The sequence below is a fragment of the Oncorhynchus nerka genome, linkage group LG21, assembly GCF_034236695.1.
Source record: "Oncorhynchus nerka isolate Pitt River linkage group LG21, Oner_Uvic_2.0, whole genome shotgun sequence".
Classification (NCBI taxonomy): domain Eukaryota; kingdom Metazoa; phylum Chordata; class Actinopteri; order Salmoniformes; family Salmonidae; genus Oncorhynchus; species Oncorhynchus nerka.
Genome location: NC_088416.1, coordinates 33,343,687 through 33,361,372, shown reverse-complemented (window position 1 = coordinate 33,361,372; position 17,686 = coordinate 33,343,687). Strand labels below are relative to the sequence as shown.

The following is a 17,686-nucleotide window of genomic DNA, read 5'->3' as shown; positions in this document are numbered from 1 at the left end:
AAATGTGGCACCCTTAAACTGACTGGCTGGTTTTAGTAACCTCTTTTAGTAACCTCTATGAAAGATAGCTCCCTTAGGAACATCCTCTCTCAGCAATAGGGGAAAAGGTTCAAGTTTACTGGAAAACCCCAGAAATGTCCTTGTCACTGGAATCATTTGCTGTCTCATTCTGTCTTCTTCAACACCTACAAAAGACCTTCCCCAGCCTTGTGTAATGAATGCTGGGCCCTCCCACTGTTTCCCTGGGTATTGTTTCCCTGTGGTTACACACTGTGTGTATTGCTCACTAAGCCACTGATGGATGTCAGATTACCCCTCTGCCTGTGTCTCACTGACAAAGAGACATCGACCCACACTGCTGCAGCAGAGGAGAACACAAACACACACTGTCACACCAAATACACACTCACACCACACATCCCTCTCACAATGGTCCACAGCGTTCGCCTGACCTCAACATATCAAACACATTTGGCATCAGCCTAATATTGACTTTGATTCTATTTGACCTTTGACATATTCCTATTTTACCAGTATTTTGTATCATTTCACAGCAGTGAACCTGTACTGAAACATGTGTTTCTAGAGGTTGTTTCAGAGCATAGTAAAATCAACACAAAAGCACAGCATAAAACTTAAGGGCTTTTCTGATGTGTTTTATGGTGTGTGGTAACCTTGTTGATTTTTCAGGCACCATAATGAAAATGTGATAAGGCACATTTTTACTTCTGCCTCCACACACCCACTGAACAGAGATGAAAAACAAGCAGCATACGGAACAAAATAAAGTGGGCTGTTGTGATCCACTTATCTTGTCAGGGCTGTGTATGGCACAGTGCATCTATTTTACCCATATGATTGGCCATTCAGAGCACTATCTAGGACATTCACTTGACTGAACAACATAAGAGGCTTATTCCAATACATAGTATACCCTGGCAGGGTATTAAAGGGGGAAAACGAACAAGACAGTGCAGTGTTTTAAGGCAGAAACTGTGAATCCACCTCCTCCCCACCCAGAAGGGGGTGTGAGTAGAGGTTAACTTTACTGAGGTAAGTGCACTTTTACAAAGACTGACACCGCCACTATAATAAATCTGAGCGGGCTGTCCACCTCCCTCTCTTTCCACACCATCCGTCCACAACCCTAATCAACCCCTCCCTGGGCCTTGCAGGGACCAGTAACATACACTCTCCCATTCTCCCTCCAGTCTACATAACAATGGCACCAGCAGTTACCCCGGAGACCAGCCTTTCATTGGCCGTGTGATAAAAAAGATGTATTCCCCCTCTCTTCTTAACACTTTTCCCTTTTTCCCTCTTTTCTGGAGCCGATGGATAAGCTGAACTCACGAGTAGAGCTGCCCAAGCCATCAGCGGCTCGCTCCCTCCTTTGCAGTACACAGCCTGGTTGAATACCAATGGAGTTGTGGGGGCAACGTGGAGAAATACATTGTGAAGGCAACGCCCTGGTGCCCTCGTTCTAGTGGCTGATATGTTCTTCAGTTTGTGACCTCCTGGGTCGGGTCCTCTTGTTAAACTAGCTGGATGTTTCTTTTTATTTAAAAAAAGATCTTCTCCTTTTCCTACTTGTTTTTCACTACATTTTTGCTTATCACCTAAAACAAATGGAAGCTTTGCACATGTATCTTTTTACACCTCTAAGATACGTCTGGCTTTGCTGTCCCTTGACAGAATAATGAATAACTGGTTATTCACATTTTCCTGTTGTTGCCTTTTTGCACTTTCAGTTTGGAGCGTTCCTGGGTTGGGACAAGCGAGTGAGTGGCAGGGAGGGTTAGCATTTCACCAGGGAGCTCTCCTTACCTGCAGCCATCAGCAGGGTTGGGGAAGAATGGCTGCATCATGTTACCAACAGCCTCTCATCTAACCAGCCTGTCACATTATAATTATGAACCCTGCACTCCACCTGGACAGACAACTGTACCATGTAATAACTGCTGTCCAGGGGGCCTCTGTGGAGCTGGGCTGGGGGAGAAGGCTAACTCAGACTGTCAGCTCTCCTTTCCCAAGCAGAGAGCACCACGGATGGAGATGGAGAACCGTACCCTTCCCGTGGAGGGTTGGGTGTCCAGTCCACCATACAGAGGTATAGGATTTCTCACCTGTGTGCTCCAACTTTTTCCTGATTACCACATGAGACATTCTTGTGGTAAAGACAGTCCCAGTCTTTACACCATGACACGCTAGCTATACACCGGGCTTCATTTGAAAACACCACAGGGAAATATTCATAAAGTTCCCTGAACATGGTACTTAGCTAATCTTCACAAGTAGAGAGAGACGGTGTGGTCCAGAACAGACAGGATAGGGATATATGGAGGTGTGGGACACTTGTTCCTGTTAGACCCCACACTGACCCAGTGAGAGGAGCACAGAGCAGAGCCCTGGGGGGGACAAGTGTCTGACTGAGCACAGACAAAAGCCAGAGAAAGACCCCAATCCACTGCCTGAGCACAGTCACCCCGAAAAGAGATGAGCAGGAAAAGGCCAGCGTAAATCACACCGACACACACACACAGAAGACACACTAATGGGGTGGAATCAGGAATATACAGAGACAAAATAGAGACAGGAGAAAAAGACAGCTAGAAATCTTCAAAAGCACCGCACCCAGATTAAAAATTAATGTAAACTCATTCAAGTTTGAAGGGTTTTTTTATTGTCAAGGAAAAACAGAAAAATAAACAGAGTATGAATGCACACATGAATGCATATCTTCATAAAAAATAAAAATAAATCTTGAGGTATGATGCCAATAGGGTCAACTTGGATGACAAGTGTTTTGGAAGAGCTAATACACAACTGACAAAATATAGTAGTTAATCACTTTTAAAGGAGGAGTTTCCTTCCATCAAAATGTATTCATACCGTACCACACATTAAACCATGAACTGGGTCTGACTAGGTAAACTGCATTACTACCCTTCAATGTAATGTAAAATAGACCAAGTATCACTCACTGTACATTGATTGCACTTTCAGACTTCATGGTGGATTTACAACACTAATAAACCAGGAGTAGTTATTCTGCAAGATAACGACTATTAGCACATTTTAATATACATGTTAAAGGTCGACTTTGGGCAAAAACACAAATAGTGGCTTTAAACTGTATAACTGATCAATGCACCATTATACTAGGTAATTTAATGCTTAAAAACACAACCACAATTTCTGAATAAGATATTTGGCTACAGAAGGGCCATTTCTTACCGATCTCTACAACTTCTTTCCAAACACAACTCCTGTGAAATGACATCAACACACTGGAGGAGTCACTGGCTAGCTAAAGTGGCTATCTTAGCTAACAAACTACGTCGGTCGCGGGATGCATGACCAGAATGACACTTTCGACGAACCACCAAAGGTACACCTCATGTCTGTTTCAAAATTGACCATTTTTTGTGCCATAAATCAACCTTTAAGACTCACTCACTCATGTCTTGAAACCATGTGATTGGGTTTAGTAAGACCAGAGGAAAGACAAAGCAATTTCCAGGTAAAGGTAGACTTGAAACAAAACAAGAGAGTATCTCATAACTCAACATTTGTTCATGTAATTCCTGCTTGTTTATGTCATCATTTTTGCATTGTCTCCTTCTGTTGAACAATAGGCCTCCATCAGCTTTCCTTGGTGAAAAAACACTGCTGGTCTTCTGTCCCAAGTGTTGTTCTTTGCACATCTAACCTGAAGGTCGGGTATTCATTGACAAGCCACTGAAACCATTGCAAAGGAGAAGCTTGCCTTGAGCTATTCTGCATTGGAATGAACTTGTCTTTACGACATCCAGATCTGTCCTCTACTGCTCTCTGTAACTGGTTAACTTACTGAAATTAGTTGAATTAATGATTATTAAATATAAATGTACACTCTGCTGATAATATGACAATCCTAAGCTTGCTAAAAACAACCTGTTTAAAATGGTTCTGCATACATTTAGTTAAAGTGAAAAGATCATTATTCAAAGAATGCATTCAGAAAGTAGTCATTATAGAAAACCCCACACATAAAACCATTTTAAGTCTAAAAACTCTTCTAATTAGTAGTAATTTGGCAAATATCTCTTCATTGATCATCATAGTATTCCTTTCACTTCAGTTACAGATATTGTATATTGATATTAAATAGACACTAGTTTCAGAATTTCATCCAAATGCATCCACAGAGCGTTAAAAGTCAGACATTCAGCATTTCAGTAGAAAATTCAGTACAGGACCGAAATTCCTGAAGTCTGATGCATACATTCCATAACCTTCTCTGGGATTTTAGTATGCATCAGCATTGTGATCATTTTAATTCCTAAACAATAATAAGAGATCTTCACAACAAATAATAGTATTCCCTGTGAGGTGGATTCATCTAAACCTTTATGAAATATTCAGCATGCTAAACCACCTATTCTTAAGCAGCTAAAACGTTGCATCACTGTCAGGTACAACACCTCAACTCATCATTAGCTGCTGGCCTTGCATCTCGAAACTGTCCATAACTTTCAAAGAGTACAGTCACTGTAAAGTCTTACTTTGTAATTTCATCTAATGCAAAATAAAAGAAATTTCTAAAATGTTGATTCCAATGTTCTGTTGGTCACCTTGTGCCTGCATGACAATTCCTCTATCCACGTCAACCTGCAATCCATGCAATACCACATATATATTCAGAATGTAAACAAAGACATATTGGTGGTTTTCCTGTCCTCAGACAGGAATATTTTGTTTCTCTGTGGGCGAAGTCTTATTGATAATGTCTATTATCCAAAGTCATGGTCCCAACAGTAGGTTTGATATAGTTTTTGTCCAGTAATCATTTAGAATACTGTAGTTCATTGTGGCATTTTTGCTCTGTAGGCATTAATGATGTCATCCATTATTGTACCAATTTCAAAAAACATCATCTAGAAATCTTAAACACATGCATGTGTAAAAGGTCCATTTAGTTCATGTGGTGCCTCTCTTTTTAAACAATAATCTAGTAGTGTCATCATCACAGTAAGAGTCTTGGAGGCCAAAGAATTGGTGAGCATGTCTTTAGAGAAGATACTCTATCTTACTGCTGAGGTCCCTCCGAGGGAATCTCCCAGGTCAAAGAGCTGCTCCAGGTTGACTGTGGAGCTGCACAGGAAGTTGGTAGATCCCTGCTCCTCTTCCTCTGGCCAGGGGCTCTGCAGGAATGCTGTAGCCAGGAACGTCTCCTCAAAGTCTGCTCCGCTGCTCCTCTGGGTCTCCGCCAGCACGTGGCTGCTGTCTGCTGTCCCCGCGGGGGCCTCAAGGGGGCAGATGTGGGTCCCCCGCACCATCAGGTCCTCCTCCTGGGGGATGGGGCTCAGTGGACCCCCTCCGTCCAGACTCAGTTCCCCACTCAGTGCAGAATCCAGGAGGGCGTCCCAGTCAAAGTTCCCCTTCAGGGAGCCCAGTTCCCTATACTCCTCCAAAGACAGCAAAGGAGAGCTGGAGCGCCAGGGGACTTTGACCATGGCAGTCCTGGAGCCCAGTGGGTGTTTCCTCTTGTGTCCAGGGCCTCCCTTTCTTATGGGCCATGCCCCCAGCATGGTGCCTTCGGCCAGACAGGGGTCCCAGTTCTGGTCGGCTCCAGTGGCCTCTTCAAACTCTCTGAGGAGCTGCTGAGCCTCTGGATTGACACACAGCCCACTCTGGCTGCCTGTGGAGTTACAGAGGCCCCTGGGCAGGGGCTGGGGGTTGGCCCTAAGCCTGTTCTGCAGGGCAGGGTTGATCTGGACAGGGGGCATCCGCCTCTTCTTGTAGGCCCCATTGAGGAGGCGCTCTGCGTACTGGGGATCAATCTTCCAGAAGCCCCCCTTCCCTGGCTCATCCTTCTGCCGCGGAACCTTGATGAAACACTTGTTCAGAGACAGGTTGTGCCGGATGGAGTTCTGAAATAGCGCATGAGGGGGACAGGATTGACATGGCAGTACACATTCAGTCCTGCTCCATCAAATATATTAGCTTGTGTACCCTTGCATTCAGCCTTACCAGGTGCTCAACACTGCCCCCCCCAACTAGTGACCTGCTGACCTTTGTTAAATATTATCTGCCCCATGCACTGGCTTACAATAACAGAATGCTCAGGAAATTAGTATAACTTCTGGACCTGGGGAGTATGGCTAACGACTTAATTAATCATTTATCCAGCAAATTAAACTTTTTCCAGATAATTTATTCCCTTTGAGGGGGAATCTGCACTTTTGATGCCATACTGCCCCTCCCCATACTCCCCCATTGCCTCTCGTTGCTCAAGCAGAAAACCTGGGAGCTATTTCTGAAAAATAATGTAATGGGTTTAAAAACACACACGCACTAAAATGTGTGTTGTGGGGGATGAAGTCTTCTTAAGCAAGATGCCCACTGCCAAGTAAGGGGAAGTCCAAGGCAGTATTTGCTACAATCTTTGTAAGTTACGGGAGATCTGTGCTCTTACTCGTTCCTGTTAAAGAAAAACACAGCTGCATCTTGGCCCCACTCCAAAACACACAGAGCCCTCTGTCGCAGATGCTGAAGAGGACTCTCTCTCTCTGTCTCTCACTATCTGGCTGCTCGAGACATAGTCAAGTTACGAACGTGACTGAGAGCCTCTCACAGGACCTAGTCTAAAGCATCCTATTAGAGCCATTTTCAAGTGTGTGTGTGGGTGTTAGCAACATTTACCTGCCAGGTGGGGTCAGCATGGCGGAAGTAGCAGAAGTTGTCAGTGATCCACTTGTAGATGCAGGAGAGGGTGATCTTGGTCTTCTTGCTGGCCTGCATGGCCATACAGATGAGTGTGGCGTAGGAGTAAGGGGGTTTGATATGAGGGTTTGTCTTGTAGTCCACCTCATCGGGGCAGTGACCATGGGCCACCAGGCTAGGGAGGGCTGACAGGGACAGCATCCTACAATAGGCTGCTGCTGTGGGCTTGCCTGGGGTGAGGGGCATGCCTATGGATGCAGGGTCACCAGCCAGAGGGGAAGCGGGAGCCTCAGAGCCCAGCTGCTGATGGCCGAAGAAGTGAGGCTGGTGGTGAGTGGAGAGAGGAGCCTGTTGAGGCCCATTGGCATTGAGAATAGAGAACTCCTGCAGCCACTGCAGGCTGGTCAGGCTGTCATCCAGGTTGTCAGAGCCCCCAGTGCTGCTGGAGCCTGCTGAGACTGAGCTGTCGTCCAGGTCCAGCTCCTCAGAATGAGCAGCGGCAGTCACCACTTCCTCCTCCAGCCCCACCGAGCCCTCGGGCCAGGGGTCTGCACAGCTTAGAGACAGCATGGTCCTCCCTCCGCTCCGATGGCTAACGCTCACCCCTATACCACCAGACAACAGCCTGACAAGGAGAAAATATACACCCGACATGAACAAAGCTGAAAAGGACAATGATAGCCCTATTTGAAAACAGAGCCCTTTGAGGCATGTCAGGTAGTAAATTGAAATAGTTTATCTCTGTGGTAATGGCACGTTCTATTCAGTGACTTGTAGGGAAACAAATTGTAGGAACAATAGCTGCATGTAGTTGAGATCTTTCAAATGTTGATATTTGATTAGAAACTGCTTAACAAAAGGAGTGCATGGGTTTGTAATCCCAGAATAAAGACTGTTATTAATGAAATGATGTGCGAAAGACCTGCAATGTTTATTCTCACTGGTTCCGATGTTGACTGTCTGGAGGTCATAGAACCTTTGCGAAAAGTGATAGGTAGGCTAGACTGCGCTACCTATCTACACATAATAGTTTATAGCCATAAAACGGGACTCTCCACAAAAGGCTGAGACAAAGGCACTGTTATAAACTCATATATGTCGAGTGAATTTATGATAAACTACTCAACGTGATCAAATAGAGTAGGCTATTGACAAATTAATGAATTGTGCCAAATCATTTATTTTTTTTTGAAAAAATATGAAGATGCTTATAGCTAGCTGGTAATTTAACTTTACAACAAAGCCTTACAATAGTTACAATTAACAGCTTTGTATTTTATGGCAAGATATCAATAATAATTTGCTACAATTTAATGATAACCTACTTCATTATAATATGTTTTAATTTTTAAAATAAATATAATGTAAAAACATGCAAACTTACCTTGATCTGATATACTGCTGAGAAAATACCTTACAATCCAAATGGCCAATTGATAAATTATTAATCTCACTTTAGCCTTGAGGATTTGCACCTGTTGAAAATGTATGAAAAAATACCTCAAGATGTCTTTGGCGCTCTGATGCGCGCTTGTTCAATTCAACGTCTCAAAAACAGGTCTTTATAACGGTGGCAGCGGCTAAGGATCTCTCCGGGGGCAGTTTAATACCTGGTGCAGGAGGTTTGTCCGGCAACCATAGAAACGGTACCCCCCTTGTAAACAGCTTCCCGTTCGACTATTGGCTTGGTTGTTGCTATAGTGCTTCATTTTTAATCAGTCTCACTCAGGTTTGTTCGTCACGCAAGTAAATCTTGTAAGTCTTGTGCCCCAAAAGGGAGTTGGAAGGACATAGGTTTTTGTATTTTATTTATTTTTTACAAATCATATTGATCTTTAGCCCACCAGATGAGTTTAAATGGAAAATGGAAATTTACTAAATGTGTTGAATGGAACGGTTTTGACATGCAGCATAAATAGACATTATCTAAATGTTCAAGCAGATTGAGTTGGTATAATAATACAATATATATTTATATTCATTTGAGTAGGGTATTTAACTCAATACCTTGCAGACAATGGGGCTTTGCAGCAACTTTTGGAAGTGAACTCTGGAAATAAAAAATCTGGGGTTTTTTTGTCCCAAAAAATTGTACATGAATTGTTCATCCTAAACTTTGCAGAGAAAGGCAATGAGGAGCAGAGAGTAAACTCTGAGTGGCATTGAAGATAAGACATTTTGGAGTGTTTGACCCAGTTCTGAGAAAGAGTTGTCAAAAAAATTATAAACAAAAAAGCAGACATCCAGCTCTGGAGTGGAGACAGAACTCAAGAGATGAGGAAGCCTTTTTTTTTGCTTTACAGTTGCTTTTGTCAAGAGTCTCAGGAAACCACTCAGCCACACTAATAGAGCATCCAAAGGGGCCAAACTTTTTGTTTCTCTTTTTTTCCTTTTCTGTCTTATTAACAAAAGTACATTCCTTCACAGACGCACACCCTCCTGGATGTCCAAAGGGTGCATCCAAGTTCCAAGACCCTATCGCAGGGGCGCTAATTCATTCAATCATAACCAGTTATGATTGTATAATCCTCCATCATCATGACTTGTTGCCGTCATATGGTAAAAATGACTACAAAAATGAATCAATCACAGATTAGAAATTGTACCATACATGTAGCCTACACCAAGGGCAAAACTCTCGTGTACCTAGCACTCTCTACCAAGTTTGGGAGGGCAGACAAGGAAAAAACAACAGACCAATCAGCGAGATCAATCCAGTCTGACAAAGAGAGAGAGAGAGAGTGATGGAGGATAGGATCAGGGCCAGTTCCTGAGTACTTTCTCTTAGTACCAGTCGACCCTTTTTGCCACTCAACCGCGAAATCCACAGTCCATTGTTGGGCCCTGTAGGGCTGGTGTTCTGACCAGACCTGATTGTTCATGTCAGATTCTGAACCAGCCCCCGGCCCTCCTCCTCTGCCCACCTTGAGGAGAAGTCAGAGGTCAGAATAGCGAGCAGCCAATCACAGTAATGCTGACAGGGAGATGAGTTGAGGTCTGTCTGGAAAATAGGGAAGGGCCAGAGATTAGACACCAATGAATTTGGCAGAGTCACAGCTGGACAAAGCTGGGGAATGCCCAACAAACCTCAGCACAACTACAGTCTTTATTGCTATCATCAATCATCAGCTCAAACAAGATAAACTGTAACAAAAAGTGAATTATTGGGAAACTAAACCTGATGCATATGAGTTTAGTAAACAGCCACCTATGGACATAGACACACAAAATAAATATGCATAGGCCACAGATTTTTTGAATTCATACAGGTTTTAGACATTTTCATTACTCAAACATGATCAACATCTGAGATATTGAATGTTTAATCCCCCTGTATAAGAATGACTTGCATCACATCACAAAATAAACTTCTCTCCTCGAATTTTACTCAGGCAAACGTTAGGGTTTGTGACAATGCGTTTCCATTGACAGGAGATGGAGCTAGATCATAGAAAATGACAGTGTAGCTCTGTTCCAACAGCCCAATTGAGATTTTTGAACAAATAGAAAATATCACATTTATTAAAAAGTTTGATGTACTTTCTTTAAATCCCCAAAATATTTATTTGTGTAGTGTAATAATTTGTGTTCTGAAAAAAAGTGTTCTCAATAAAATCAAAAACCAAATATACATATACAGTGCCCTCAGAAAGTATTCAGAACCCTTGACTTTTCCCCAAAAATGTTTTGTTACAGCTGTTTTCTAAAATGGATTAAATAAATAAAAACATCAGCAATCTACGCACAATACCCCATAATGACAAAGTGAAAAAAATATATATACATTTTTGCAAATGTATTAAATCTACAAAACCAGAAATACCTTATCTACATAAGCATTCAGACCCTTTGCTGTGAGAATCGAAATTGAGCTCAGGTGCATCCTGCTTCCATTGATCATCCTTGAGATGTTTCTACAACTTGATTAGAGTCCACCTTTGGTAAATTCAATTGATTGGACATGATTTGGAATGGCACACGCCTGTCTATACAAGGTCCCACAGTTGACAGTGCATGTCAAATCAAATCAAATCAAATTTTATTTGTCACATACACATGGTTAGCAGATGTTAATGCGAGTGTAGCGAAATGCTTGTGCTTCTAGTTCCGACAATGCAGTGATAACCAACAAGTAATCTAACTAACAATTCTAAAACTACTGTCTTATACACAGTGTAAGGGGATAAAGAATATGTACATAAGGATATATGAGTGAGTGATGGTACAGAGCAGCAAACAGTAGATGGTATCGAGTACAGTATATACATATGAGATGAGTATGTAGACAAAGTAAACAAAGTGGCATAGTTAAAGTGGCTAGTGATACATGTATTACATAAGGATGCAGTCGATGATGTAGAGTACAGTATATACGTATGCATATGAGATGAATAATGTAGGGTAAGTAACATTATATAAGGTAGCATTGTTTAAAGTGGCTAGTGATATATTTACATCATTTCCCATCAATTCCCATTATTAAAGTGGCTGGAGTTGGGTCAGTGTCAATGACAGTGTGTAGGCAGCAGCCACTCAATGGTGGCTGTTTAACAGTCTGATAGCCTTGAGATAGAAGCTGTTTTTCAGTCTCTCAGTCCCAGCTTTGATGCACCTGTACTGACCTCGCCTTCTGGATGATAGCGGGGTGAACAGGCAGTGGTTCGGGTGGTTGATGTCCTTGATGATCTTTATGGCCTTCCTGTAACATCGGGTGGTGTAGGTGTCCTGGAGGGCAGGTAGTTTGCCCCCGGTGATGCGTTGTGCAGACCTCACTACCCTCTGGAGAGCCTTACGGTTGAGGGCGGAGCAGTTGCCGTACCAGGCGGTGATACAGCCCGCCAGGATGCTCTCGATTGTGCATCTGTAGAAGTTTGTGAGTGCTTTTGGTGACAAGCCGAATTTCTTCAGCCTCCTGAGGTTGAAGAGGCGCTGCTGCGCCTTCTTCACGACGCTGTCAGTGTGAGTGGACCAATTCAGTTTGTCTGTGATGTGTATGCCGAGGAACTTAAAACTTGCTACCCTCTCCACTACTGTTCCATCGATGTGGATAGGGGGTGTTCCCTCTGCTGTTTCCTGAAGTCCACAATCATCTCCTTAGTTTTGTTGACGTTGAGTGTGAGGTTATTTTCCTGACACCACACTCCGAGGGCCCTCACCTCCTCCCTGTAGGCCGTCTCGTCGTTGTTGGTAATCAAGCCTACCACTGTTGTGTCGTCCGCAAACTTGATGATTGAGTTGGAGGCGTGCGTGGCCACGCAGTCGTGGGTGAACAGGGAGTACAGGAGAGGGCTCAGAACGCACCCTTGTGGGGCCCCGTGTTGAGGATCAGCGGGGAGGAGATGTTGTTGCCTACCCTCACCACCTGGGGGCGGCCCGTCAGGAAGTCCAGTACCCAGTTGCACAGGGCGGGGTCGAGACCCAGGGTCTCGAGCTTGATGACGAGCTTGGAGGGTACTATGGTGTTGAATGCCGAGCTGTAGTCGATGAACAGCATTCTCACATAGGTATTCCTCTTGTCCAGGTGGGTTAGGCAGTGTGCAGTGTGGTTGAGATTGCATCGTCTGTGGACCTATTTGGGCGGTAAGCAAATTGGAGTGGGTCTAGGGTGTCAGGTAGGGTGGAGGTGATATGGTCCTTGACTAGTCTCTCAAAGCACTTCATGATGACGGAAGTGAGTGCTACGGGGCGGTAGTCGTTTAGCTCAGTTACCTTAGCTTTCTTGGGAACAGGAACAATGGTGGCCCTCTTGAAGCATGTGGGAACAGCAGACTGGTATAGGGATTGATTGAATATGTCCGTAAACACACCGGCCAGCTGGTCTGCGCATGCTCTGAGGGCGCGGCTGGGGATGCCGTCTGGGCCTGCAGCCTTGCGAGGGTTAACACGTTTAAATGTCTTACTCACCTCGGCTGCAGTGAAGGAGAGACCGCATGTTTTCGTTGCAGGCCGTGTCAGTGGCACTGTATTGTCCTCAAAGCGGGCAAAAAAGTTATTTAGTCTGCCTGGGAGCAAGACATCCTGGTCCGTGACTGGGCTGGGTTTCTTCTTGTAGTCCGTGATTGACTGTAGACCCTGCCACATGCCTCTTGTGTCTGAGCCATTGAATTGAGATTCCACTTTGTCTCTGTACTGACGCTTAGCTTGTTTAATAGCCTTGCGGAGGGAATAGCTGCATTGTTTATATTCGGACATGTTACCAGACACCTTGCCCTGATTAAAAGCAGTGGTTCGCGCTTTCAGTTTCACGCGAATGCTGCCATCAATCCACGGTTTCTGGTTTGGGAATGTTTTTATCGTTGCTATGGGAACGACATCTTCGACGCACGTTCTAATGAACTCGCACACCGAATCAGCGTATTCGTCAATATTTTCATCTGACGCAATACGAAACATGTCCCAGTCCACGTGATGGAAGCAGTCTTGGAGTGTGGAGTCAGCTTGGTCTGACCAGCGTTGGACAGACCTCAGCGTGGGAGCCTCTTGTTTAAGTTTCTGCCTGTAGGCAGGGATCAACAAAATTGAGTCGTGGTCAGCTTTTCCGAAAGGGGGGCGGGGCAGGGCCTTATATGCGTCGCGGAAGTTAGAGTAACAATGATCCAAGGTTTTACCACCCCTGGTTGCGCAATCGATATGCTGATAAAATTTAGGGAGTCTTGTTTTCAGATTAGCTTTGTTAAAATCCCCAGCTACAATGAATGCAGCCTCCGGATAAATGGTTTCCAGTTTGCAAAGAGTTAAATAAAGTTCGTTCAGAGCCATCGATGTGTCTGCTTGGGGGGGGGATATATACGGCTGTGATTATAATCGAAGAGAATTCTCTTGGAAGATAATGCGGTCTACATTTGATTGTGAGGAATTCTAAATCAGGTGAACAGAAGGAGCAAAAACCAAGACATGAGGTCGAAGGAATTGTCCGTAGAACTCAGAGACAGGATTGTGTTGAGGTACAGATCTGGGGTAGGGTACCAAAAAATGTCTGCAGCATTGAAGGTCCCCAAGAACACAGTGGCCTCCATCATTCTTAAATGGAAGAAGTTTGGAACCACCAAGACTCTTCCTAGAGCTGGCCGCCCAGCCAAACTGAACAATCGGGGGAGAAGGACCTTGGTCAGGGAGGTGAACAAGAACCCAAAGCTCACTCTGACAGCGCTCTATTGTTCCTTTGTGCAGATGGGAGAATCTTCTAGAAGGACAAGCAGCACTCCACCAATCAGGCCTTTATGGTAGAGTGGCCAGACAGAATCCACTCCTCAGTAAAAGGCACATGTCAGCCCGCTTGGAGATTTCCAAAAGGCACCTAAAGACTCCCAGACAATGAGAAACAAGATTATCTGGTCTGATGAAACCAAGATTGAACTCTTTATCCTGAATGCCAAGCGCCATGTCTGGAGGAAACCTGGCACCATTTATACGGTGAAGCATGGTGGTGGCAGCATCATGCTGTGGAGTTGTTTTTCAGCGACAGGGACTGGGAGTCTAATCAGGATCGAGGCAAAGATAAACAGAGCAAAGTACAGAGAGATCCATGATGAAAACCTACTCCAGAGCGCTCAGGACCTCAGACTTGGGCGAAGGTTTACCTTCCAACAGGACAACGACTCTATGCACACAGCCAAGACAACGCAAGAGTGGCTTCAGGACAAATCTCTGAATGTCCTTGAGTGGCTCAGCCAAAGCCCCGGACTTGAACCCGATCGAACATCTCTGGAGAGACCTGAAAATAGCTGTGCAGCAATGCTCCCCATCCAACCTGACAGAGCTTGACAGGATTTTCAGAGAAGAATGGGAGAAACTCCCCAAATACAGATGTGCCAAGCTTGTAGCGTTTTACCTAAGAAGATTCGATGCTGTAATCGTTGCCAAAGGTGCTTCAACAAAGTACTGAGTAAAGGGTAGAATACTTATGTAAATGTGATATTTCCGTATTTAAAAATAATAATAATTGGCAAACAGTTATGGATTTTTTAAAAAAAAATCATTTTGGGATATTGTGTGTAGATTGATGAGGGGGGAAAAAACTATTTAATACATTTTAGAATAAGGCCATAACATAACACAATGTGGAAAAAGTAAAGGGGTCTGATTACTTTCCGAAGTCAATCTACTATAGTAGATTGACACACTCTACCAGTCAAAAGTTTGGACACACCTACTCATTCAAGGGTTTTTCTTTATTTTTACTATTTTCTACATTGTAGAATAATAGTGGACATCAAAACTATGAAATTACACATATGGAATCATGTAGTCACCTAAAAAGTGTTAAACAAATCAAAATATATTTTATATTTGAGATTTTTCAAAGTAGCCACCCTTTGCCTTGATGACAGCTTTGCACACTCTTGGCATTTTCAACAAGCTTCATGAGGTAGTCACCTGGAATGCATTTAAATTAACAGGTGTGCCAAAGTTAATTTGTGGAATTTCTTTCCTTCTTAATGCTTTTGAGCCAATCAGTTGTGTTATGACAAGGTAGGGGTGGTATACAGAAGATAGCCCTATTTGGTAATAGACCAAGTCCAAATTATGGCAAGAACAGCTCAAATAAGAAAAGTGAAATGACAGTCCATCATTACTTTAAGACATGAAGGCCATTCAATCCAGAAAATGTCTAGAACTTTGAAAGTTTCTTCAAGTGCAGTCGCAAAAACCATCAAGCGTTATGATGAAACTGGCTAGCATGAGGACCACCACATGAAAGGAAGATCCAGAGTTACCTCTGCTGCAGAGGATAAGTTCATTACAGTTACCAACCTCAGAAATTGCAGCCCAAATAAATGCTTCAAGTAACAGACACATCTCAACATCAGCTGTTCAGTGGAGACTGCATGAATCAGGCCAGGTGAACAGACGATCTCTGCATGTGTTGTTCCCACCATGAAGCATGGAGGAGGAGTTGTGATGGTGTGGGGGTGCTTTGGTGGTGACACTGTGATTTATTTAGAATTTTAGAATTCAAGGCACACTTAACCAACATGGCTACCACAGCATTCTGCAGCAATACGCCATCCCATCTGGTTTGCTTTTAGTGGGACTATCATTTGTTTTCAACAGGACAATGACTCAACACACCTCCAGGATGTGTAAGGGCTATTTGAACAAGAAGAAGAGTGATGGAGTGCTGCATCAGATGACCTGGCATCCACAATCACCTGACCTCATCCCAATTGAGATTGTTTAGGATGGGTTGGACCGCAGAGTGAAGGAAAAGCAGCCAATAAGTGCTCAGCATATGTGGGAACTCCTTCAAGACTGTTAGATAAGCATTCCAGGTGAAGCTGGTTGAGATAATTGGGCTCCTGAATGGCGAAGTGGTCTAAGATACTGCATCTCAGTGCAAGAGGCCTACCCCCTGGTTCAAATCCAGGCTACATCTGGCCATGATTGGGAGTAGGGCGGCACACAATTGGCCCAGCGTTGTCCGGGGTAGGCCGTCATTGTAAATAAGAATTTGTTCATAACTGACTTGACTAGTTAAATAAAGGTCATAATGTCAAGAGTGTGCAAAGCTGTCATCAAGGCAAACAGTGGCTGCTTTGAAGAATATAAAATATATGTTTTGGTTACTACATGATTCCATGTGTTATTTCATATTTTTGATGTCTTCCCTATTATTCTACAATGTAGAAAATAGTAAAAATAAAGAAAAACCCTTGAATGAGTAGGTGTGGCCAAACTTTTGACTGGTACTGTATATATATTTATCAAAACCCCTGCCTGTTATACACATAGTTTATTCAGTGTTTCCAGTGGGCCCCAAAGCTATAGTGAAGGGGCTTTTCCAGGAAACCCTGGCCGTGTGCTACTTACACACTGAACCAGCATTCATAGCTCTGACAGAGACCCAAAAGGAAGATGACTCAGGTTGGTGGGGGGAACCAAGATGGAGGTCAACACGTGGGCAAGAAAACAAGCAAGTATCCCTGAGTATCTCTGAAAACAAAGTCCACTCTGTCAAGATCATGTTAATCATTGACCAATGAAAGTATGGCTCCACCCCCTTTACTCTGTGTTTTGGGAGAGCCTAGGGTCCTGGTATCTGAAAGCAGATGGTGATCTGCATGAGACAATAACAATTTAGGTTATGTCTCCCTGCAGTGTGAGTAATACAGTTATACAGAATATATATCACCCATTAAAGCAAGGGCATTTGTCCAGATAAGCTTTAAGGGGACAAAATAACGCAGCATAAGAACAGATAACAACACACTGAGAGGGGGTTAAATGGCAGCATTGTCCTTATGTCCTTATCTTCTGTATGTTTTTTTCAAGTTTTAACAAAAAAAGTCCCATGATTTTCTAGTGTAATGATTTATTTGCTGAAGCAAATTACCTATTAAAATAACCCCCTCTCAGTGTGTTGCAGAATGAACAGAATAAGTCATTTGTTGAAAGTCATCACGATAAACACCCAACAGATGCTCATAACTAACCAACAAAAATCTCATAAATTATTTCCTTGAATAGTTCATTAGACCATTCTGGAACATGAGGTCACTATTCCCAGAGCTATCTTTCCATCGGAAAGAACATGTTTCCAAAGCCTTATTCCAAATGCTATTATTTGGAATGAAAACATCTCAAAATAAATTAGTCAAGTTAATTTACTCATCAGTTTCAAAATAAATGGGCCAAAATGCATGTAATTTGTCATTTGCTATGCAGAAAAAAAGTCAGAAAGAATAGAGGAAAGGTGGGATTTGAGATCCTCTGGGAACCTTTGATTTCAGGGATTTTGCCTATAAATTAACATATTGTCATAATTGACTGTTTGAAGAGTTGTGTGTGTAGTCTCCAATCCATAGACACCATCAAATTCACATTATCCAGGTAACACCCACCTACAATACATAATAGATAGTCTTCTCTGTCACGCTTTCACCTTTAATATACTGTATACCTACACCTCAGCTGAATTATTCAGTCTTGCAGGGAGGGAGTTTGACGTCCCACTGCCTAGTGATAGTACTCAGAGATA

The 17,686-nt window shown here is 43.4% G+C and overlaps 1 protein-coding gene across 1 annotated transcript; it reads right to left on the bottom strand.

Annotated features, from left to right (window-relative positions):
* Nucleotides 1-3,685: 3,685 nt before the first annotated feature.
* On the bottom strand, nucleotides 3,686-10,942 carry foxj1a (forkhead box J1a). Its single transcript, XM_029636515.2, has 3 exons — nucleotides 8,093-10,942; nucleotides 6,688-7,333; nucleotides 3,686-5,915 (listed from the first exon to the last, which is right to left on the bottom strand). Exons 2-3 carry the CDS (start codon nucleotides 7,276-7,278, stop codon nucleotides 5,067-5,069), a joined length of 1,440 nt encoding a protein of 479 aa, XP_029492375.2. The 5' UTR covers nucleotides 7,279-7,333; nucleotides 8,093-10,942; the 3' UTR covers nucleotides 3,686-5,066.
* Between the last annotated feature and the right edge of the window lie 6,744 nt (nucleotides 10,943-17,686).